General features: G+C 43.0%; 1 protein-coding gene across 3 annotated transcripts in view; it reads left to right on the forward strand.

Moving 5' to 3' along the window:
• Ptp69D (Protein tyrosine phosphatase 69D) overlaps window positions 1-26,006 on the forward strand; it is a 577,123-nt gene that overhangs the window by 504,681 nt on the left and 46,436 nt on the right. For all 3 annotated transcript variants that reach the window (XM_022805022.2, XM_022805023.2, XM_086988022.1), the window contains exons 3-4: window positions 15,691-16,251; window positions 17,982-18,275. In XM_022805022.2, the coding sequence (XP_022660757.1) occupies window positions 15,691-16,251; window positions 17,982-18,275 (855 nt within the window). The remainder of the gene's footprint in view (window positions 1-15,690; window positions 16,252-17,981; window positions 18,276-26,006) is intronic.

The following is a 26,006-nucleotide window of genomic DNA, read 5'->3' on the forward strand; positions in this document are numbered from 1 at the left end:
CGTTTCCTCCTTACGCGATTCATTTGACGGCAGATGCGTACACAGGACCGGAATCATATCTGACTGACTCTACCAGCCGGACAGGGTAATCCTAAGGTAGCAGCAGCGTAAGATTACTCTCTGGTAAAGGAGACCGCTGAGCCTGAGAAGCCTGATAGAGGGAACGATTCTGGTGGAAAGACTAACGTACCAGAGTTTTACGGAAAGCTCTGATATTCCCTCGTCTCCGTCCATGGTGCAGAGGGAAATGGGTGATGGATTAAATGAAAGCCAGAATAGACACACACACACACACATACACAAGTGCGCTGGAAACAAAATGAGAGCAGAGGGTTCTCCACCCCGTTTTTTCCCTTCACCAAAGCTTCATAATGGCCTCTGATCATGGTCGATACGCTTTGCATATGAAAGACAGCCCTTAGTCCGACGATTGCCTGAGTTGCGCACGCCTCCTTCTACCACATGTAAGCAGCGTACATTCATACCCGTTTGCGTCAGTACAATAAAGCAGACGAACATCCGAAAGAACTCGATCGACAAAAGTGATGCCGATAGCCAGCTTCTGAGTATAAACCGCAGAAGCAGAAGCCGAACTTGCAAACACTAACCGCGACAGCCGAAATCACCAGCCACTACCATATGAGCCCCTAATACTACTAGTATTTCAACAGTGGCATAGGGAGGAGCAGTGACGGCTCCCGGACAAATTATTTGTTAGCAAGTCAACGCGACCACTCGGGTGAAGGACACTCACTTTACAGAGGGCAGTAGCAATGTTGAAATGACCGTTTGAGATGCCATGGAAACAGACATTGTTTGGGGTAAAACGAACTTCCGGCACAAAATATGGGAAACGACCAAGAGAGGGACAGAGGGTCTATGCATGCGTATAGTGTAAATCCAAGTAGGAGCAAAGAAAATTTAGATTGTACTACTACGTTTAGACATACCAGTGCTAGTAGCAACAAAGGGTAGAGTCGAAAGAGGAAGACCGGAACAGCTTTTCAATATCGAATCGGGAAATGAATTAGTTGTTGCTGTGCAAACGTAGATAACAGTAAGAAGATGGAGAAAACAAGTGCGAGAAACGCGAGAGGCGGGAAGTAAGAGCAGGATTTCTAACGGTTGTGCAGAATGTGTGCAAGAAAGAGAATGAAATGGAGCTCTTGAGTATTTTGCTTGGAGAAGGTACACTCAATATTTTCTTGTCCACCATAATTTAAAAATTAATTTTCTGGGCTCGTTTATGGTAACTATAGCTACAGTAATCATCCTGCTTTTTATTCGATACCTAGTTCCATGGAATTCGTCGTTATTATCTGTAACGGCTATGAAGCTTTAAGAAATGCTGAAACCAACCTCTTCAAAGGCCACATGCAAGTAATCCGCTTCCAAACTTCACGTGATTCTAATCATAGAATTGAGCACAAGATGAAAGCTAGTGCAGCATATGTCGACTCAGCCGGAAGTTAGTTCGTTCACCTCAACTCCTTCGAACCCCACGTATTCACAATTAAACCACTTTTATGGATGTTTACGTTATCTGCACTTCTCCTTTTCGGCTGCGTTATCGTTATCTAACTCAATTCGTGTTTCGATCCCTTTAATTCCGATTTTACTTTGTCTCAATACAGTCATGCTTACAGCGTTAAATATCACCACCCGTTTGTCCTGACTGACGTCCGCAACCCCCACTCTGAGTCCCTCATCCTACAAACATTGCTCATATTTAGTACCCTCAAAAACACCGAAAATTAGCTAACAATTCTGTATCATTTTTTTCCCTTCGATAAGACGGCTTAGACCATTTTTTTCTTGCGGTCTGATGATATTCGGGTTCTTTTTCGATGAGATTTTCTACAAGTCTAAAAACTTAAGCTCTTAAGTAAGCTCGTGTCAACCACCGACTGAATGAAGCGACTATCCTGCTGAGACGTTGAACAACTAATAACTTTCCCAGTTCCTTTCTCTCTTCACTGCTATACCTAGGCGTCTATAGCCTGAACAAAAAGCTATGAATGCTAGGAAGATGAGGAATTACTTTTCCTCTCTCTTCATTTTGTTATTTACTCCACTCGATTTCGTCTTTTGTCTAAAGTTTTCTATTCTTCTACTTTAGGAGAACGTGTAAGAGATAAACTAGGATTTGCTTGATGTTAGTCAAGGCGGATAACAGGTGATTTTCGAGGTAAAACGGCGTTAATTAATCGAAGAGAGAATGCATGGGGCCAACTAGGAACTGATAGAAACACACAGGTCTGCTGGAAACTAGGACAGATAGAGAGAAAAAAATAAAAGCAAAAAAGAGGACGGGGAAAAAGAGTCCTGATCTAAAACGCCTGCTGTTTCTGTAGTGACTGGTACTTTTCACGGACAGACATGTATACACTCATTAACTGAACCTGAAGACACAATGGGACATAAACTACTAAATACAGCACATGCCTAGTGATCCTTAAGAGTCATTAGCATAGTCGCTTTTAATTATTGAACTATATCGAACTCTAATTCCTTTTTGGTGAATCAAACGAAACGCACCGTGTTCTATAATCTGCTGAAGTGGCTCATTGTAAGCTCAACCTGGATTAACAACCATTAGGTTACTAAAAAGAAAAATGTTTTGTGGCAGAGGCGTTCGGACCACCCAACGTAGTATTCACCCAGAATCGAAATCTTTTTAATTTGCACGTGATGGGCACAATACCTATATATGTCAAAATTTACTAACTTAAACTTCGGTGAAGTGAGATGAATTAACTTAAATTTGTTTTGTCGAACCTGAATTTTAATAACATTGTATTTGCGACGATAAGCTTACCCCAACTGATCAGACATTCAGTACAACAATGGTTTCATAATGCATTTATTCCGAAGAACTGTGACGGATTGTTGTCCAAAACTAATTCTACGATGATGCATTAGAACCGCAAAAATGCTTTCTATTCGAGCAACACTTGCTCCCTATACAGTAACAGAGACGGAAACGCCCAGGATCATTGATACGGTCCGTAACACACAGCCGCGCTACCCACGGCAACATACGGCCTACAGCCATCCGTTCCTCTTTGTCAACTGTTCAGGCACGAGGTAAATCGTGGTTTAGGAACGCTGGACGGCTGTCAAACCGTCCAGCGTTCGCTGCACTGAGCTTGTGTGATTATCCCCAATATTGTCGACCCGTCGTTGTGACTCTGCGACGCTTTCTCTACTTGGTTGAACCGGAACTTTTGCTTCTACTACCTTCTCTGACACGTCCATACATGCACCTCGACACTGACTGGAACCGTCGACTTGGGAAGCGCTCATTTCGGGAGGAATTTTTTCTACACTCAAAAGCATTACCACGAGCATTAGTCCTGCGGCTTGGCCAATTACTTTGCCTACCAAGCTGAACAGTCTCTCGGCTTCGATGATTCGCTCTCTTTTCTCTTCCACGACGAATTAGTTCAGGAGCAAGGTGCTAGTTATTCGAGTAATACTTCGTCCTGGTATATAGCTATATATATATAAACATACGTGTTAAAATCAGGAGTTGATTAGATTGCGATGCAGGACAGTGTTACCAGAACCTTCTGGCTACGCATCCCTCGAGGCGTCTAAGCACTGTTCTTCTTTTATTACGTCTATGGGTGATAGGCAATTAGGTCTTAATTACGACGGAACACGGATCAACTACCAGATGTAAGGAAACATATACATTTTACACTCAACCAGATGAATGTGCCAATGCTTAAAACCATATATATACTTAGCAAAAGCTCTATCTCCTTCGGCCGGTGTTGCGTGGCTTACTCAAGCCGATGACTGACGAGATAGCACGTATCTGTCTCCAATTACTCTTCCCCCGAGCAGAACACCGCCTTATTCTCTGTGTTTCCGGTTGCTGTCTTCGTTTTCACCTGATCTCTCCAATGCACTGAACACCTCATTCCCTTGAGTCATCTAACATGGGCAAATAGAACAGCCGCAGTTATCTGCCACGAGTAGCCTGAAACCCCTTAGAAGTATTCCGCTAAATACCCCCTATTTCGTAATCAACCGCCGATCGCGAGCTACATAAATAGAGTAAATAGTCATCTCCAGAATGCACTGTAGAGCTAGCTGCTTGGTAACATACGTTGACTAGATTAAAGGTAAAGCCAAAGAGAAAAAGAAAATTGTTGAATGTATATCTCGAGCCATATCATCCAACGTAGTCCAGTAGATGTCAGTCCTTTTCGGCTGCGTGGCAGGATAACGTATGTCCAATAGAGCGAGGCTACTGAATAACAGAGCCTTAAGTCACCCCGTCTCTCTTCCTTTATATCTTCCTGGCCGTTAAGAGAAATACAGCTTCCAATATTATTCAGACAGTGCCCAAGCATATATATACTTATTTTTGTTCGAGCCTTCTTTCTGCTACTGTTCATACAATTCTGCCTGTTAAGAGGAGTCGGCTGGCTGGTTAGCTGTTGATTACCTGTTGGTTCTTATAGCAACTGCCCACCCAACAATCCCCTCGATTAAAAGCTGTCGTCTAGGAACAGAAGGCAAAATATCTCTGTTTCTTTTTTCTTCTTAATCTAGCCTTCGTTTCGTTACACCTTTCGGTACACGCCCTTCTCTCTTTTCCTCTGCGATATTTCTGCGTTAGACGCCATCGGTGTCTTTGCGGCGTTGCCGACAACAAGCTTTCCTAATGCGGCACCATCAGGAGATGTACACTGGCCAAGTCGCCATCACTTCCCACCATCACCAACGGCCTCGGGCCGTCGGCTTCGTGGTACGGGAGGCGAGAAAGAAAAGGACCAGGAGGAAAATAAGTGGAGAATTGACGGTGTCGAGGCGAAGATTCGGGGAAGGTGAAAGAGGAAGCGAAGAAGGATGGGAATGAGGTGACAAGTAGTCGATCCTTTCGATCCAAATTTGCCGCCGAACGTCAAGCTATCTTTAGTAGTAGCTGGATCTTATTTTCTCAGTAATCAGCAGATGAGCATTTGTTCTCAATACGTAGCTGAGAATACATAGTAGCTCGTTCCGTCGCTGCAACCGTTGTTCGATTACCTACACGTCGTTGACTTTCTGGTGTCCAATTAACATTGGTGAGGCTGACTCTCTCACCCAGTTTCTTATTCTTTCTCGTTCGTTTTTATATCACCTAAAGCAAGCGGAGTGGCCAAAAACCTTGTGCTCAATAACGGGTCTGTAACACACGGATGAACCAGGTCAAATATGCTTCGACATAAGGCACACGCATGTGCGTATGCTTGTTTTCTGACCGGTGCCTAGATTGGCGTGGCCAGAGGTGTCCGGAAACGACATAAAACGGCGGAAAAATTTTCTTTACGCCATCACAGCATAAGAAATTGCATTTCGGTTACCAAAACATCAAAGCGAATTACCACCGAATAGCGATCACCATTAAAAAGCAAATTTCTTTTTGTTAGCGGCAAATAGAAACTGAAAACGGCTGGACGAAGTGCAGAAAAAGTGAACCTCGGTAATGTGAAGACAAAACAAAAAGGAAAGACGGTTACTTGCGACTTTCTTTCGTCAGTATCAAGTTCCCTTCTTGGCGTGTACATGCCTCATGAAGATACGTCACTGTGCATCCGTCATGCACTTGGTCAGCCAGATGTCTTAATGCATTATTTATTGTCACTCTACAAATTATTTGCAGTGAAAATTAATTTCATCATTTACGAGCTTTACGTGCTGTCGTAAAGTCATGCTAACGCAAATAATCGGAGCTTGTCGCTATGAAATGAAACCCCTATCATCAAATCACATAGAGAACAATGTCAATTTAAATAGCTTGCAGGTTTTTTCTTCCCAGCTCGCACAACGACGTCACTTAGACAACGGTGGTAGTGATGATTATGACGACTCTATCAAATAACGATCATTTACCTTACCCACATAACCTACAGCTTGCCCTCATCGCTGTACCACCCGGCAAAGCCGAACAGGGCGGTAAGAACGGAGCGCTCCAACGATATCAGAACGATTAAGTTCCGATATCTGCGCCTACTCTGGACGGAAGCGGGTAATCCATCAAAATTTAGTTAGAAACCTGAGAGGTAAAGATACCTTCCTATTAGTTTATAGGCGTATATAAATAAGAAAAAAGTACATATGTATCTGCAATTTGGGCTTCATGATAAATCATAGAACCCAGTGTCTGGTTGGCGCAAATTGGAAGGATTACGGATGACCCTCCAATTTTACAGTATAGTTTGCTTTATCGATGCATATTGCCATACTTATATGTCGTATCCAATGCTACAATATATATATATATATATATATATATATATATATATATATATATATATAGGGGAGTAAAGGCTATAAAAGCTAAAATTCGTTTAACGTCACCGTTGAAATTAACTACCGCAACGGGATAGGAAAGCCACGCCAATATATATGCCGATGACTGTCCTACTATACGGCTAAAATGAGTAAACTACAATTCAGGTTACAAAAATGTCACTTTGGATCATATAGTCTTAAAAAATTTAGTTATACGGACTAGGGATGAAGACCCCTTGCGAAGAAGTCAGCTATTTAACAAAGGTAAATGGCAAATGCCTTTCATTCTTGGTCACCATAGCTCCGCACGGGGTTGTTTCAACTTTTGAATTGCTCAAGTATTATTTATAAGCGCATGACTTGCGCGTTGTTTGAGACGAGAGGAAGAGCGTACGTATCGCCTTCCCGACCCAATTGACCCGACTAAAACCCGTGTAATTATAGTGGTTAAAGAAAATTTTGATATAAACCGTTATCTATGTTACATTCTGATCTATAATCGTGACCATTCGCAGCGTAATGTATATGTTGACAATACTGGTCGTCAAAATTTTATGCATACTTAAGTTCCTTAACTCGGTGAAATTATATATGTGGTTGCATATAAGCTAGAAATGCAATGGGCCATTTAGCCCCACCTCGGCCTGGTGATCACGTAATGATAAAACGTGACTCGTTTTCCACTTGACCTTGGAGCAAAAAACCCGTGGTCGAGAACTGAACTAGTTTTGTCTCTTCATCATTCAACAAAAAATCGATCAAATGGGAAAAATACAACTTCATGTATTAGAATCGAATAAAGGCGAGATCCAGTTAGGTATACGAACTGCGCCAGATTTGGGCGCATTGATAGCAATAAAGCCTAAAATCGATATTTCCTTATTAGGAGATGGTAAAGCATATATTGGTAATAACGAAAATTGCAGCATTTTAATCCAATTTCTGCAAAAAGTACCTTTTCAATGTGTTCGTCGACGTTCTTTCGTCTTTCAACTACTTGACTGATGGTTGTTCAATGTTCAGACCCGCTGTTGAAGAACTTGTCTTGTTAAGTTTCAAGCGCATCTTCACTTTCAACCATGAATTTCATTTGCGCGTAACTGAAGAGTGTGATAGTTAGTTGCTCGCAATGAATATAATGGGTGCAAAAAAAAACTATTTCATGCGTTTTCGGGGCAGTTTTCACAGTGCTTTCCATGTGCAGCCTGGCATCGTCGTAGGGAAAAATAACTTTGTTTCGTCTACCGCACCTTTTCTGTTGAATAGCCCCTTTCGCTCGATGCCACTGAGCCTTACATGAGCCCTTGTTAACTGTTTCATACTTGTCCTAACGTATAAGACTCTTCCAGTCACACAAACCACAAATTGTCATCTTTTAGGGATACGTCATCTCTCTGGGCTTATACGTTTCTCCCGGAGCTGCCTATTCCTTTTTGTGCTCTACATCTACACGAAGGCTTCACTTTTCGTCACTGGCGATGAATCTGTATAAAAACTTGTAATTATTGTTATGTTGGCCGACGGGATACTGAAAAACAATGAGAGGCTGCTTCTCAGCAAATCTTCTTGGAAGTCTTGAACTCATTATGGAGGAGGCAGAAGGTCCGTGTTTGAAATTATTATCCAATGTTTTTGGGTTAGACAAACTCCCATTGGCATTATAAATGTGGTACTTTTCCCAGAGTCCACGTTGTTGCCAGGTTTTATGCTGCTTCTGAAGAACCCGAGACATATTTTCGTGAGGCTTTTCGACGTTTAACCTAATGTGAAATTTAAATTTACTGGCTTTTTGTGTCCAGTGTACTTAAGCTAGACCTCAACGAAATTTACGTGTACCAGTTGCTAACAAGTTATTCGCAAGCCAAGGAAGGGTATTTTCAAAAATGATTCGTGAGTAACTTTAGGCAAGTAAAGCCGAATTCGAAGTTAATAGCAGTCAGAATGAGTACGACTTGTCAGGATCTTTCTCGTTAGCATGTGCACAAGATTTTTATGTAAGCAGCCGGTTTATTGAAGAGAAGATGATGAACGAGCGAAATTAATATTACCTTAAATCAAACATTTTGTATATCCATGGTTTGTCATAATCATTGTGACCCTTTGTGTGCTTGACGAGAACACTTTATGGTAAAAGCAGCATGTCAAGATCTTACTGAAAAGTAGAGAAACATGTTTCTACTAACGCTGCAACAAAAAGATGCAAACAAAAAGCCTTTCGTTGAACTACACATAGCACATTGTATCCGCTAACAGAATAAGTATTAACTATAGCAAGGTATATAAAAGTCCCGTTTTCTACACTGTGGCTTAGAATTGTCTAACAGCTGATCTATGAAGCATCTGTAAACCCATACGATAGTCAGCCCAGAAATGATCAACAGACCTTAAAGTGAGCCTAACGACGCACCGAAGGAGATTGTCGGCGAACATACGAATAGAGAAGAAAAAGGAGCATTTGCCAAAATACGTAGAGATATCAAGACTAATAGTTAGCTGCATATCCAGCGGAGAAAGAGATCATGTTCTTTGTCAACCCGTTTGTCCTTTGCCACCTACAATGGACAAAAGCCAACTATAAAACAGCGAATAGATTGCCTTTGAGAAGCAATATTTAGCATTTTAACTTTGTTCTGGCCCGGATGCATATCATCAAATGGGCACGGTCCAATCGACGATAACTTCAATACGGAGATTAGATTCTGGCATAACTTTTAAGGTTGCAAGCAAACGAGTGAATCTCGGTTTTAATGACTGAACAATGTATATTTATATTAATACCGAATGTCAAAACTCGGCTCTATCGGAACGTACAGTCGTGTATATCAGTATGTGCGTTCTTCACTTGACTATTTCTCCTTATGCTTACCTATTTATTCGTCTCTTTATCTATCCACTCTACCATTTTTGTTTCTTGGTAACTTATAACTTGGTAACTTGGTAAATTATAACGAAGTCCGTAAAAGGACGCTATGGCACAGGTCAGAGTGGACTTTACTTCTCCCGAAAACCAAATTTATATAATATGATTGTTCAAAAAATTTATTAATTATCCATCGCATTCAATGAAAAATCTGCAGACGACTTTTACTAGTATCGTGCCTCTCGCATCTCTGTGTTGTTTACAAAACATGCAAAGTCTGTATATATGTACATTAATGGCTTCACTCAATCTGGTTTTCGACTAAATCAGTGCTCTTCACAATCTAGGAAGCGGTGGTTACGTGCGGAGAATATATATGCACTTTGGAATAAGCGTAAGAAAATGCGTTAAAAAAGCTCGGAAAGATTCTGTCAAAACAAATAGCAAACAACGTCTTCCCATGCGCCTTTATAGGGATGGTCACCCCATGATGATATTTGCCTCCCGCTCTATCGAGTAAAAAGTAATCAGTGACAAATGGTCCTGCTTGGATTTATGCGATAATGAAGTAGGTACCTTTGCCACCTGCATAAAACATGCTTGTAGAAGCCACATACGTATACACCTATTTTCTTCTACCCGTTGCTAAGACGTCCCGATGTCTGGAGAAGTGTGACCTGCTCTTGCCGAGACGCATTTGCTGCAAATTACTTAACTTAAGCATCGTCTAATTACTGAACCCTTATAAAAGTTATCGTATTATTTAGATACATGTAACATGGGCACGGTCTACGCCTCCGATCATGTCAGCCATGACGTTACATCTACCGCAGCCGCTGAGATGATCTACTATACTTGTGCATATGACATAAAGGGGTCGATAATTCTCGTAAAGGTCTCAGCTGAGCTGGTGCCCTTTAGGAACTTCCGGAACATCGATGTCAAAAGAATGAAAACAATGTTGGTGAGTTTCTCGAAAAGATAAAGGACTTAAAATCTTTTTCAGCAAGTTTCATTAAAAGAACTCTAAGATTACTCGTTACGGCTAATTGAAATTATCAATAGTATTAGTGTTTAAAATACTTCTAAACTAATAAAAAAGCACAATTAAATCAACGTTTTTAATTCTCTGTGGTAAGCCTACATATGCGATCTTAGTTGTAAAATTTTCTTTATAAAGCTCGCTATTCAAATTAGATCGAATGAGAGCCGTCTCCAAGAACGTAAACAATTTTTTTATTGGACTAACTTACTTAAATTCTTTATCGCCGAAATAAACGAGTTTTAGAACTTGCATTTTCTACACGAACTGCTCTACTTTAGAATTGTTAGGAATAAAGGCTACCCGTAAAAATACAATAGGCCAATTTTAAGTATTTAAGCTAACCGGATACTTTTGAAGTGACTGGTATCGACAAGGGAAAGCATTTCCCCAGTCAGAACCCTGCATATTTCTACCTGCAATGACTTATCTGTATGTATGTCAAAGCCTTCTTCCAAATATAGACTGTACAAGGAAATCTATGGTTAATCATTAAATCCGTGATTAGAATTGGCTAATTGAACCAACGATAATCATGTATTTTGCTTCATTTCCGTAGAATTCTAGGAGATTCGCATTATAGAAGCGACGTCAAGACTTTACACACCTTTACATGTCCCTATGATCGTCCGTTCACGATTAACATAATTTTGCCTTTCCGTAGTTCATCATAGGCATCCCAAACAGATGCACTGTTACTGCTTTATTTTCCTTATCTTCCTTATAAGTTGTTTGCATAGTCAGTTGGCTATCTTAGTAGCCACCCAAGAAGATATCTGGTAGGAAAGGACTAGACGGGGCTAGTGACAACCATCCTCCGTCCGCCTCTGCTGCTGGCAGCTCTCCTCCGCAACGGCCTTTTCTAAGGTCGCTGAAAATTATGCTGTCGTGGCTGCACGCGCTCATAGAAAAGCCAGAGGCGTCGGCAATACTTTAGCAAGAGCTGCCTCGAAGAGTTAATACGACATTCCGTCGAAATGCGTCGTCATCACCGTCCATTGCCGAAATGCGTCGTCGTCACCGTCCATTGCCAAAATGAAGTTGTTTATAGCATTATTGTATTAATATCACCACTATTATTAGGATGATTATTAGTTTTATTACTATTACGATGACTTCTAGGTGCGGATGGTTCCTCGGACCGCCCTTGACTAGGGTAATTCGACAGCAGATGACACCTTGGGCTGCCTTCGCTCAACGACAGAAAGCGATGAAGATAACAACACCAACAATATCGACAGCGACAATGTGAAAGCTTCCAGGAGTGTAAACACTCAAGGTTAAGAACGATGGAAGTCCGTATGCGCTCTTCGTGTGCCTACTGCAACGTTCGCCATATACGGCTGCCTCGGTCTGTACCACAACTGCCATTGCCGCCACCGCTCTTACCTATAGACCTACATAGCGGGCGCGGAGCATCAGCAAGGCGTTAGGTCCTTGTGCCTCGTAAATTTGAATTTTAATGCTGAAATGGAACGAGCGAAGGCTGGTTGGTTGGCAGTCAGCTCCAGGAAACTGGCAGTCGGGAACGAGTAGCAGGAACGGGAATGAGAAGACGAGCTTTGAACCTAGCAAAGTGTATCTTGGGAATTTGGGCAGGCTGGGAGGGCGATGGAGAAGCAGACTAGTACACGAAGGAATATGGATGCTGAAGGCCTTCTAATTTGAAGGGTCCTGGTATCGGCCATAAGCTGTTTAGGTTAATTTCCAACTCTGGTTTCCGTTTTATCAGAGGGAGTGCACAAAGACCTTTATTGAGGGGATGCTTTTCACCAACGGAGTGCTGAACCCGACGAACGGAACAGTAGGCTGAGGGTATCGCTGGGAGAGGATGGGGTCAGCGTAGACGAAAGAACTTGCAGCGACTATTCTTCGATCACTAGTGCTGCTGTGCAACGAAGCAATGTGAAATAATTAACGATGGCCAGTGCTTTCCCTTCGAACGACCTAGTTCAATGAGTGTCTAGACTTCACTACCTCCTGGTTTTTCCGAGACTTCGCTTAGAAGCTTCTATTGGGCAATCGCGCACCGCAGACTGTACACTGAAGCTTATAAGAACTTCAACAATTGTTCGTCGAGAACAATTTAATATTGCTAGCTCGATACTTGAAATATACGTTTTCTGTATTTGGCTATACCTACGACAAGCCATCTTGTATATTATCAGTGGTTCAACAACTACAAGAGTTACCTTCTAAAGCATGAGACTCAGTTGTTCACTTATATATATAAAGTTGTATACTGGTTGTTGGAAGTGTGCCCGTTTATCCAAAGATAACTGAACAGATTAGACCACAGGTTATCCAGATCTTTCGTAACACTTTAAATAGAGGAGTATTCAAAAAATATTTTTTAGCTACTATGCAACTTGATCAATAGCAGGAGCAGGTTTCGTCTCAGAAGACACGGGATCCACCATAACGTTGAGTAGTTAATTCGTTTACGTTACATGACCCGTCAAACTCTACATAAAGTTAGGAAGCATGGGCGGTCATAATTTTGCCATAACATGAGGAATTATTGATTAAAAAGAAAGTGTTCGAACACGAAACTTGTCAATAGGACAAATGTGTCTGTAACAAAACAGCTGAAATTATCGTGTCACTTAATTATCGTGTGACGCTACTACAAGAAGCATGGTCCGCTTTGGTGGTCTGTAAGCCCATTTGCTATTGAAGTATATTGTATCGCATATATTTAGCATTGAGGTAGTGGACCAGCTGTAGGGTTCAAGATGATCGTTTGAAGTTGCACGATATGTTTACTAGCTATCATACTACTGAACCTTGGGGGTATATATAGGTAAATATACAATACAAAATACAAACTTTTATTTTGACTGCTAGCGCTTAGATTTCTATATGTCTAGCACCCATCCACGCAAAGCGAGGAATATTCAAATAAAATAGCAAACATAAGATTAAATAGTAATATCTGACCCTCTGATTGACAATGGCATTGCATTGTCATTAGACTGTTTTCCTTAGAGGTTTTTTATAACAGTTAAAAAAAAACGCTTTGAGGTGTACGTTTGACACTGCCATTAAACACTGCTCAAGACGGCTGGCTCCCAGCACGAAACGCAGTGTTTCTACGCCCGGTTACAAACCGCAACGTGTCTGTCTCGACGTTTGGTAGACAGGTACGCTACCACTGCAGCGTCACGCGGACTCTCTACCACCACTAGAATTTTTACCATAAACCTTCCTCCGAGTGCGGTTGCGGCCTAGGATATCGACGCTTTAAGAACGAAACTGCGTAAGACGTCGTTTTTAATGTCCAGCGCCACATAAATCGGTAATTACCGGCTGTTACTTTTTTGACCGTTGTTGACATGCTGCCTAAGCTGCCGAAATCTGCTAGAAGTATATAAATGTAATTTTACTTTGCTTTCCTATAACAATAAAACTGTGAGAAAAATGTACAAGCATTAAACCATATACCTTACAGAACTTCATTTGCCAAAGAAAATTAGTGCGCCAGACCAGGTGAGGTATTTTTGTCCTCGGAAAAGAATTCAAAATGTTCGGCGGCTTTATAAGAGGCATAAGTATAAAGCTGTAGACGCTCCTATACGCAATAGAGCTTCTCTGTTGTCTAATCAGCTTTCCTACAACGGCTGATTCACGTAAAATACTAGCAACGATCATCGAATATCAGCAATATCTACAGTGATCCACGTCTACTGTAGGTTAGCTACACGATATCGACGGTTAAAATTAGGTTACTTCTTGTCAAGTATAGCATATGAATGCATAGAAGAATGATTTTAGCAGACGTCGTCAAGGTTTTGTTGCCTGCAACTACTTCATGTTCAATTTATGGCCTATTCCATCAGTCACTGAAGGTACATCAATAATAAACAAAATAAGCAAAGGGAAGCATTTCTCTCGCTAGCCGAGTTCGATGTTAGTTTAAATGAACGCGAGAAACTAGCTAAAAAACGACAATATTTTGTTAAAGTTCGCAATAGTATCTTGCAGTGCTTGGTGTGGACTCTCCATTCTGCAGATGATGTTTAGCCAGTTTTCGACCGCTTTCCCTTAAACAATCTGCTTATCTTTAACGCTTTGGTCTGTTGCATAGAACTGCAAATATCTATACTGAGCATAACTAAATTCATGATGTCGCTTAGATGGCCGCGTTCCGAACCTACAGCGAATGACATAAAGGTCAGACAGACAGCCTGATCAGGCATGGGAACGTATCCACGCAGCATTGAACCTTTTGCGCCCTAATTTTTATGCTTCCTGTCGTTGGCAATGCGACTGTTTTTGTTTTTGGTAGGTCATCATGTGTATGTGCAATTTTGGCTACACGAAAAAACTACCCCATAATACCTGCCAGTGTCATCTCATGAAGTACAATCATTTGAAAACATGTGTCTACTTTAAAACACCCTACAGTCATTTAAATGCACATGATTTTAAACTCAGCTGGCTCAGCGGTCCACGTTGACTTCACTAGTGCAGCAGCTCCAAACCACTGCTTTTGTGTAATTTATGCACGGAATACCTTCGGCGTGTTGTTATGCTGCTTAAAGCGAAGCTTAAAGTTGTAAATAAACAATCTTCAACCATCCCCGAAAATCAATGCGAAAATTTTCTATCCAATGGAGGTCCCAGACTTCGAAATGGAGTTTTCTCGAATCGCAGGAAGCGTCGTCTCGCCCAACCGACAATCGACATTACTCACTGACATAAGTGGAGCATTCGTTCTCTCTGAGCCAAAAGAAGGGAATCGACTTTTGAGTCAATTCAACGCGTCCAAATGGATCCCCTGTATTGGAACAACGTCAAATACCAGCGGCGGCAATGGTTGCCGGTTGTTCTGGTAACAATGACACACAAGGAGAAGTTGGTCCCTTCCCTTTGGATTTTTCCTCGGAAGTCTTCTATCGGCTCTAATCCCTTGGGCGGCTTGATTCCACCCAATTGTTAGAAACCGTTGGGGATGGGTCAAGATGGGCGAGAGGGCACTCAGGCTACAGAAAACTCTCTTCTATCATCATGTCAAGTAGGTGATGTTGTTCAGAGCAAACAACGACCCCGCGGTTACAAAGTTCAGCAGTTCAGAGTTACGATATATGCTTGACCTTGTTACTGCTTACTGCATAGGTCTGCCAGCGGAAGTCTAAGAGGTAGTGCAATAACATTTTTACTCCGTAGATTACAGGGGGAAAAGAAGAGGAAGAACCTCGTTAGCTTCTATATATGTACTGAATGGCAAACCTGGGGCCAGTTCGTACTGTGAATTTTCGTTGAATTTAGGAAGAAAAGAGCATTTTTCTGAATCATTCTTGACAGAAGACCGAACATTTATAGTTTATGTTTGTCTATTTAGGATATGTAACCCAAAGTACATCAACTTGTCGCGCGAAACAACCTTGTAACTGGTTTCGCCGTTGTTGATGAAATGTGATGCTCTTCTTGTATTGAAATCTGTTCCTAACCACTTGTTACTGTTTTTGTGTTATGCTTTGCTATGCGATTGCAGTTCCTGTCAGCGTACAAGTCAGTGCTAGTGAAAGTGAACCTCCGTTGCACGGTAACACATCGCTGACGTGCCGGGTAACGGCATGGCCTCACCGCATGCTCCTGGTCTGGTCTCGAGGACCCCTGGCCTCTGGCCCCAGCGATCCGTGGTGGTTGGCAGTGGGACGAAATGAGACCACTGTCACAACATCTGATTCCATCAGTGTTAATAACGCGACTAGCAGCAGCGGCAGTGGCGTCAGCGCAAACGAAAGATCGACTACCATAAGTGTAACTAGTAACGGTGGCGGTAGTGAATCCCAGTCACCGGCATCACTGCCGATAGCAGATTCAGGAGTGACAGCTAACAGGGGCAACGGGGCACATCGAATTGTTGATCTTACTCACGATTCGCATGCGCAGGTCGTAGGCGACGGTACGGTCCAGGACGATGATGTAACGAGCTCGTCGCAGCTACTCCTTAACGACCTCTCCAGAGAACAGAATGCCACGTACTATTGTTATGCATACAACGCTGAAAACAATATGACCGCCATGTCTTCCCATCATGTACAAGTTATTGGTAAGCATTGTTACGATAATGACAAACAACATATCTATACACGGATATACCACTCACTACCAGTACACTTGGACGAACATCGCTATTTCTATGTTCTAGGTCATTCATTCGCAAAAATTCTCGTTTTCGCTGGAACAATGTCCTACTACCGTCCTATTTTACGTGCCTTCATATTATACGAGCAGATATAAAGGAGAAGAGAATGAAAAGAGTCCTCGATATTGCAGCAGAGACATCAGCCACCGTTTGGCTGTTAGCCGAATCAATGCAGAGAGACCCTCACAGAAACTTCGTATGAACTCCAGTGGGGCCATGACAGGGAGCATGTCCACAGTGCAAATTCACTCCCCGGGTATTAGGCGTAGAGGGCATTGATGTTAAAGGCGGGGAACTCCACTATGTAAAGAAGGGATATATCGGATATTTCAAGAATGGTGAGCAAAATTTTCTATTATGCGATACGCCATTTCACCATCAAACGAGCATTCAACACGTGAGTTCCTTATACCGAAATATTTGGTTCGTTAAATGTAAGACAGTGAGACATTTGAGTGTCGTAGTTGAACACCCTCTAGCTTAATCTGTTTATTAAATCGATGTAGAGGACAGCTCTAATGCATATACTACATTAATAATAGTCCCACTCGTAATAAGACTGACACATTCATAGACAGGTTCCATTATATTAACAGTTTCTTATATTGATGTGGTAGGTATAGTAAAAAAAAAAAAAAAGCAGTAATTATCAATAAGGCTCCGTCGAACGCTAACTGTGGTACTGTCGTAATATTTAGTTTGCCGAATTGACCTAGCACTATAATACCTACTTCTATATACTAGAATATCTAAACTTTGTGTGTTTTTCATCTTTTGTTAGTCTCTCTCTCACCGTAGTAGCTCTGGTACTATGCCCATTCGACTATGAGAACATTTTGTGGTCAAAATAAGGGATGTTTGCTCTGAAGTTGAATGTTCCAATTCAGAACCAACTTCTAACTGTGGGCGTAGCGCCGCAACTGTATTTAGTACTCACGTTAAGACCTTAATTCAGCTTAGCGACAATACAAAGTCACATAAAGAATCAATGCCAATTACCTCGAACTTTACACAGCGAAAGTGTCCAATTGGAACCATAATAACTGTTGGAAGAAATATTGCAATATTGGCGAAATAGAAACCTCAGTTGCTCTGCTAATGGCAATAGTAAGAACAGCAGCTCACTTTCACAACGACCCTGCGATAACTGAAACTTCCAGAGCGTAGAGATCTCGGAGTCAGCACGTAGTACTTAAATCATCATAGTACTTCTACGCTTAGGGTCCCTTCCAACCACGCAACGTAGCTAACATTTGTAGAACAAAAATGTAATATCACATGGGCAAAGGAAAGCTGATTTTAAAATATAAGGAAACTGATGAATCACTGACTATTTAACTGCAATATGATTCAGTCGCCTTCGGAACAAGGGCTCCAAAGACGGCCCGCAACAACATTACTGATAATGCCCTTTGCCGAGTTTCTTAACTACTTGAGATTGACTCTATTTTTGAACCTCGTTTGAATAAAGGCCGGACGCAGCCAAGTAATTGTCCAAGAACACTGAAAAACACTCAATATGTACATATCTATAATACCGATTTGTAATTTAGGGCTGAAGGCTAGCCGCCGTGGTGACATGACTTTCTGCCTTATTTCTGTTGTTTTTTTTTACCATTTTTGAATTGTCACAGAACCTCCCGAGCTCAACTTCAACAAAGTAACGGCGGAAGACAGTCGAACGGTTAAATTGCGATGGCAGGTTCGCTACCCCAACAACCAGCCTGTGGCGCGCTATCACCTACAGGTAAAGAATTACAGCGCAGAGGTTGATTGGTTGGATGTACACAACGCCATCCCCGCCAATACAACGTCATACACCGTGGGCTATCTTGCCCCCGGTGTCACTTATGGCTTCCGAGTCGCAGGCGTTAACAATGTAGGCGTCGGCGAGTGGGTTGCTAGAAATATCACGATGCCTCCAGACGGTGAGTACACTATCAGATACACACATACGTATATATAGGTATGAAGTAAGAATCTTCTAAACGACGTCGCATGCTTCCCAAAGATCTCGCGATCTCTAATTTTAACAAAGTTAACGAAATCACCGTCACCCGTTCAACCATTGAGCCGATTGAACACGCTTTTAACACGATTTAACACGATTCCGCTTACTAAAACCTAGCGACATAGTACGGTCGGGAGAATAAGGGAAAAGGGGTAAACAGCTCTACTCTATGAACGTGTGCAATTTTGTGAGGATCTATACGATGAATGTCGTACGCTAGAGCGCACGCGCACAACTGCGGTACTGTTTAGTTTTCTAGTAAGATAAAACTGACGATTAAAAATAAATACAGGAATCGATTTACTTACTCCATTGACTTATTATAGTTTCGCCGTTTGATTAGGCGATGTAAGGGTCCTCAGAATAGAGAGGTAAAGATACAGCCAAATAAGCTAGCCAAGAACTAGCCGTCCCTCGTTTGTCTACACTCACATGGCTTTCTTATTACGGGATATCTACAAGAACCGCTTGGCATTTTTTTTTGATGAATCAGGCCATTACTCATACGCCTACCGCTGTTCCCACCTTCAACCTCCCCATCCCGCCTGTGTCTGTCTTCTTACTTTGTTTCTCGCCTTCGCTTTGTACGTCTATCTTCCATCCATATATCGTCTCTGTCTACCTAAATCAAGCGCATACGCTCCGAGAGAGTTACCACACTTGGGATGCTAGCAGGCTGGCTGATTCTGTCTTGGATATTCCACGGCCACGGGTACAACGATGGATCTAATCTGCTTGTATGTGCGCTGATCTGGTGCTATGTCTGAGAATCTAGCTGGCATTGTTGCATGCCCTAAGCTTATTACGTCACCGGTTGGTTGACGACACTGGGCGCTCGCATCAAGGATAGGTAGAAGGCTGCGTCCAGTGGACAGACGAACGAGTATTGCTGTTGACTGACTTAGCAGCTGGCGTTAGCTTACTACTGTTGTCGGATAGAGAATATATCAAAAGGCACAGGTGATTACGTTAACGACTAATACGTAGCTTTGATCCCCATTTCTGTCTGAGGCTCTGATTTAGATCCTAGTGACAAGTATGACAGAAATCGCGACTTCAACAATGATGTCATGTCCTGTATCATGATCGGGAATGATTTACATACGTACGTAACACGGAAAATCTGGAAATTTCAACGTGTGAAGAATGACATCTGCACGAAGCACCTATGAATAAGTTTACAAGCTTTTCATCCACAAGATTATCTATTTACCAGAAACTAATGTACATTATATAACGAAGTCAGTAAGTACACACGTATAACGTGCGTGTTCGAACATTCTATAAGTCGTTAGAAGTGAAGGGGAATCGGCAGGGTTGCCAAATACGGTATATGGCGCCCAGTAGGAATGCAGAGTGTAGGACGGGGACCGCGCCTTGCAAATCTAAAAATCAATAAAAGTTTTTCATTTTAATACATTTCCTGCTGTCTGACGTTGATACCGGTCCGTCAGAGACTTCTGATCATTAATGCTATTTCTCTTTTCTTCCCATAATCGTCGGTTGGTTTGGGACAATTGAGCTTAAGGAAGGTTGTACGTTTCAAGCAGAATTATACTTAGTATTTTCACAAACCAAACACAGTAAAATGAAACTGCAAAAACTGGATATTTATATTAAATAAGGAAATTTTCACATCTGTTCTTGTTGAAAAAGTTTTCAAAAGTCAGGTGTATTGTAAAATCCAAGAAACTCTTCAGTCAACGCGGTAAGTAACCATTAGCCAACGTTGTAGACCTAGAAGCAACAACGAGCCGTACAGCCTTATCTGTGGGGATTAGATTAAGCTTCAATTACGTATAAATATTGTAATGTGTATTTTTCAAGACAGAAGCTTCTCCTTGAAAAAGGTTAACCTCTACCAAAATCCCTCAAATACTGATGAAGAGAATTTTGATATAGATCAAGATATAGCTAACATAAGAATTTATAACTAAATTAAGCGATTTTCCATCATTCTAATGGCACACAGTAGCTGAAGAAGATGAAGTACGAACGAGCGAAAATGTGATTTGGGCATGAATCTAATTACACTTCTCAATTCTATATGAAGCGTGTGTGATATCGTGTTCTTCGATGTGCTCGCATCGGTGATCCGTTACGATTTCCGGCATGAAATTCACACAGTAATAACGTTCAGCGTAAATATTCACAGACACACACACACACACAGAGGTAAAATACAGTACAGATGATAACGGATCCCCTTTTTTATTGTGGCGGAAAAAGGGATAGAATATATCTGGAAGAAGCTTCCGTTCTTAATAGCGAAATTTTAAAAGAACATTTTTCGTAACCCATTTAATATCTTAGCGCCATGTTACCTTTCAAGTAGGGCTCCGTTCGCCTAGTTTCTGTTCTTTGCTTTGCGCTCCTGCGGCGACAGTTCAAAATAGTTCAGAACCGGTGTTGCGCTTCCAGTTAGGGCTCCCCAGACAGACCCAACCCACTTACGCGCTAATGGGCTAACGGGTAATCATGCAACGAAGCGCGAAAGCCGCTGATGACGCGGCTGTGATCGTGAGCTGTTTGGAGTCAGAGAAGCAATGATATAGAACTATGTTTGCATGCTGGAGGCGACTGAACGGTCCACAGTTTGTGACAGTCTCCACATGGTGCCCACAACGGCGGCTGCACACGTACGTTCATTTCTCGCTAGCTATGGCAGGTCGAGCGCTGGATCGTTCATTTTCTACTTTACTCCCCAAACACTTCGTATGCTCCGCCGGCCTCTTTGAGTGCTAGCATTAGGTGTCTCTTCGTGCCGTGAAGCTTCCTGTCTCCTGTTTTTCTCATTCGAATTTTCCTCGTCTCGAGTTGCTCTAGGGCTAACTGAACAGCGCCAGTATCTCGTTCCTATAATACGATGGCTGTTGGTGGTTATGGTAATGACAGAAGCAGCATTAGCAGTCGTCGTGGTGCTAGCCGGACTTGACTGGACCTATCCTGATAGCCACAGGCGAAAACTCGAACAACGTACTCACGCAGACAGACTGCGTGAGTGCGCGGTGGCAGTCAGTCTGCTTGTCACAGTATTTAGGTCGCTTACCGCCTCCAAAGGTCCATCTGAGAGGGGGGTTATCGATGACGACCGCGACAACCACGGCAACAACAACAACATCAATGCTCTTTAAGCCACTAGCACCAAGTATATTTATAAGGTATGGGCGAGCCAGAAAGTCAAACAAACGAGTTAGTTTGACCGCCCTGCTATGAACCCAGGCGAGGCTTTAGTCAAGTTTCGTCTGCTTGTTGTCAGGATCTTGCTTGTTTACGCACTCCCTCTCCTTTGAGTTTCAGTGAAATGTTTTGCCTGGGGCATAGAGGCGCTGGCTGGGAATTAATCGGGCATTCGACGAGCGTCCGTTTCCGCTGTTAAGCATCACTACTGTATTAGCTCACCCACTATTAGCCAATGACTTAGGCATATACATACCTCAAGCAATCTATCAGTGACAAGAGACACGAGATCGGCAAGGCATGCAGCCAAAGATACGGCTATGTTGCTACTGCTTCTGCGGCTTTTTTGGGTTTTTAGTTTCTATTGCTGCTACAGCCTTCTTTTTTGGCGATACTGATACTACCTTGAGTCCTTTCATCGTGTTACCTTAGTGTGCACACGCTTCTGCACCCTGGCCGGGTAAGCCCATGGATTTGGTAAGTAGCTGATTCGAGTCCTGTATCCACTTGGTTATGGCGTTAAGCAGGCCGCATGTTGGACCAGAATCCAGAGCAAGCTTTCTCCTTTCCCAGTGGCTCTTTGCTTTTATTGGCCAATAAGGCGAGGACGCAAGGGGGGAGTCGTGGCACACACGTACTTCCGGAAATGTAAAGAAGTAGGGACGAAATCACTTGTAATCGGACGGCACCTAACCTAGGAAAACCCAACCCGTTTTCAGTCTCGCATTGCAGTCAGAGCAGCAGTGATGGTAGTTGCTAGAGCGGGCAGCTTAACTGTGCTTCTACCGAGCCAGTAGAAACGGGCGGCCTTAGAGGCTGTATGTATGTGTCGTCTGCACATCGACCTGAAATTGGCTTTACCTTCCCCCGCACTGTCTGCGAGACTTCGTTTCGACTGCTCGTCGGGTAATGAGAGGCATGAGTTTGTGACGAAGTCTACCTCTATTTCTCTCTATTCCTATGTCTTGCTTTCAGAAGAAGTGCTCCCTTTCGTCTTTTGGAGCAGCAGCTGACCGATGACAGTCGGACGGTCTCCTGCTCGTACCAATCTTGCCGCTGCTGGCCACAGATTCTGTACGATAGCAGCACATAAGCACAGGCAAGACTAGGTGGCAATAAAATGGCCTTGGCAAGCTACTCGGAGGAAGACACGCAAGCAGGCAACCAGAAGGCGGCGCTGTCCGTTCGGCCCCCAATCATTACCAAGTGGCACACGCAACATCAGTGGTATGGCAATCGAGAACTGCGTGGCTGGACACACGGACGAACGGGAGTTCACATCTGCAGAAAGTAGCAAGACTTCGTACTTGACGCAATCTAGTTCTCACGCTTACTCTCTCATCGTACCGCAACGACGGTAGCGGCAGCAGCAAAAAAGAGCAGCAGCGGCAGCGCTCGTGGCGTTGTTAGTATCGTAGTTGTAGTAGCAGCAACAGCACCAGAAGTAGCTGGTTACTCGAGAGTCGTTGTACCTCCGAATGCCTCGTACTATCTCTTTTCATTCGTTGCCGCCCTCGTCGCCTTCCTTGCATACTTCGCCCTTCTTTGGGTGTAGCCAGTAGGGGCCGTATTCTGTACTCAAAGTGCTAGCGTGCTGTTCTTGGCCTGCTGACGAATGGGAAGAGCTTTGTCGTCTCTGTTTTGCAAGAGGAAATGACAACAGAGACCGTTCAAGAAACTTTCTGTCTCAACTCGCCTCCTTTCCGCACTTTTTCTTTTTCGCTACTGTGCTTTTCGTGTGCTAGCTGCGGATCGCAGGAGGCTATGCGCATGACCCCCCACTTTCATGCGTATCCAGCTGCTGGCGCTGGTGTTGGAGAATGGTTTGGATAAAATCTCCTTTGAGTGCTACGAGCAGCGTGTACAAAAAGGAATGAGCCAAATAGAGTAAGTGAAGAGAAATATAAGAACGAGGCAGAATACCCACCCACACTATGGCTAAGCATACGTCAAGTGCATACGTGAAGTAGCTGGCTATACGTGAATATATGTACACACGTACAAGACATCCTGTCACAAATCTGTATAGTCGTCCTGAATTCTTCGGTGTACGCTTTGACTACTTGTTCCTGCTTTTATATGATCACTTTACTTATTTTACTATAAACCAAGCTTAAATAAAATGGCTTATAATCCTATTCATTAGGTATTACGTAAACTCTGTCGCAATAATATATCTAGCTTTCTATCTCGTGCTGATATATATATATATATATATATATATATATATATATATATATATATATATATATATATCAATCGGGGCTAAAAATAGTAATCAAGGGATTACGAGATTGTTCCGATCCAACGACTTGGACAACCAGACAGTCTTCAAACAGCAAAAGGCGATAGAACAAAGATAACAGGCACTTTTTGTAGTACACTACGCTACGTATCCCTGTTCGCTGTGTCCTTCTACGGTCTAGCACCTGTTTCCGGCAACTCCCTCCACCAAAGGCAGCACTGCTACAACCACCACTCTAGTTCCACCGTCTTCTTACGGGTCTACTATCCCTGCACTGCTCTTTCGGAGCCGAGCCGAACAACGGAACAGCCGCTCTACGCCTAGGCGATCCTGTACAACATTCAGCAGGCTGCAGTTGTCGAGCGCTGCTCCGTTTTCGTTGCGTCATCGTCAGCGTCTCCAGTGTGAAAAAATGAGAGACAGTCGCCGCAGACTGGCTGGAAAACATGAGAGCAGAGCCCTACAAAAACAGACGCGTCGGGACCGCCCGAACAAGACACTGCTCGTCGTCGGTGTCAGCTGCCTGGCGATCGTAGTTATGACCTAGGCGATATGGCGTGGAAAATGAAGGAAGACCATGAGCGTGCGTTGTTATAAAGGCGGGAGAGGGATAAAAGTCTGTGAAGAACAAGGGACGAATGTAGTAACTGCAACGTGAAGACGTCGACAGACACAGGGAGCGAGAGAGAGACAACTGAAAAGAGATACACAGTGGATAGAAAACGTGGAAAGGTAGGGAACAACTGCTGAGAAGAAGAAAACGAAGGTCTTCTTGTATTTCTGTCTTTTTCTGCTTTGTCGACTAAGGCCAGGCGCTAGAAGCTTGGGGGGGGGGGGGGATAGAAGCATTGGCCAAGGAACAATACTCGCTGACATAGTGTACTGGCTGCCTCCTTCCGCACATGCTTTCTTGTCCCATTCGTATATGCTCACTCACATACACACGGCTGCCACACCATCAAGAAAAACACTCGCAGACCGACCGCTACCTATTTTAAAGTCTCTGGCAGTCTTCTTTTGCACTGTGCGAGCATTCATCCCTCTTCACTGCTGTTTATTGCTGCTCCTACGACCACTACTATTACAGTTCGCTCATCGTGTCAACCTTCTATCCTGTTAACACTCCAATCCGTACCAGAGCTCCAAGATTGCAGTAGTGTGAATCGTACCATCGGGTGCCACCTTGCGCTAAAGCCGGGAGCCAAGAGGAAGAAGAAATCTGGCTTTTTCCGTGTATTCTTTATGCGGTTAGAGTAGCAGTCACGCGTTCGGCAATCCTTTACTAAGAAAGTGCACGGTAGTTGAATAGAATAGTATAACCAAACAGCAAGGCGAAAAACACTACGCGCGAAAGAAAAAAAAGGCACGTAAAGGCCAGGTGAGGAGTATGGGCCTTGCAAGGACTTTAAGGAGAGGAGCAAGAACAAGGCAATCAGAAAAGCTATTGACGTTAAGATGTCAGCATGGACAACGAAATTTTAAGGTAGGAGGAGACATAACGGAACCTCTGACAATCAGGGCAAAGACGCCTATTGACTTGGGAGGTCGATCAGTCATATCGTACATGCTCTGTGCCTTTTATACACAGCTACAAATTCATTTGCACAACTCGTACACATACACAGATACATACACAACAATAGGCAAGCAGGCCAATAACTAGGGAGAAGCAACCATAGAGGCACGGTACATAGAGCGGCATGTACCAGAAAAATTCCCACCCAAAATTCAAATACGTTGCCGTGCGTAGGGTATAACGCCGACAATAAGGATAAGCCCCCTTGATCAAGCAATGGAACGCGGCGGATAACACCGAACTATCATTAACTGAGAGAATGGGTTGTTAGTAAGAGTTATCACCTGCTAGATGTGCTGAGACTGATATGGGTTCTTCCCAATCGGCCAATGCTTTTTGCATCTTGCGCTATCATGCACCCTGTGCTACTTACGTTAATGTGAATTAGAAAAATGGGCGGGGATCATAAACGCGGCATCGTCACTAGTAACACCTCTATAGCAAAAAAAAATATTATGGATCGAGGTAATGTCCAAACTATGACGAATACGTCGTTTCGATGAAATATGTATATTATGTCGAGCTTCCGGTCTACATTCAGTGCAGCTTATTCAGCTAGTAGCTAGAGAGGTTTCGACATGCGCACGCATACGTTGCATACGCAACCCATCACTGAAACTCCACACGACACTCAACGTCTTAGGTAT

The sequence above is a fragment of the Varroa destructor genome, unplaced genomic scaffold (genome assembly GCF_002443255.2).
Source record: "Varroa destructor unplaced genomic scaffold, Vdes_3.0 BEIS01000004.1, whole genome shotgun sequence".
Lineage (NCBI taxonomy): Eukaryota > Metazoa > Arthropoda > Arachnida > Mesostigmata > Varroidae > Varroa > Varroa destructor.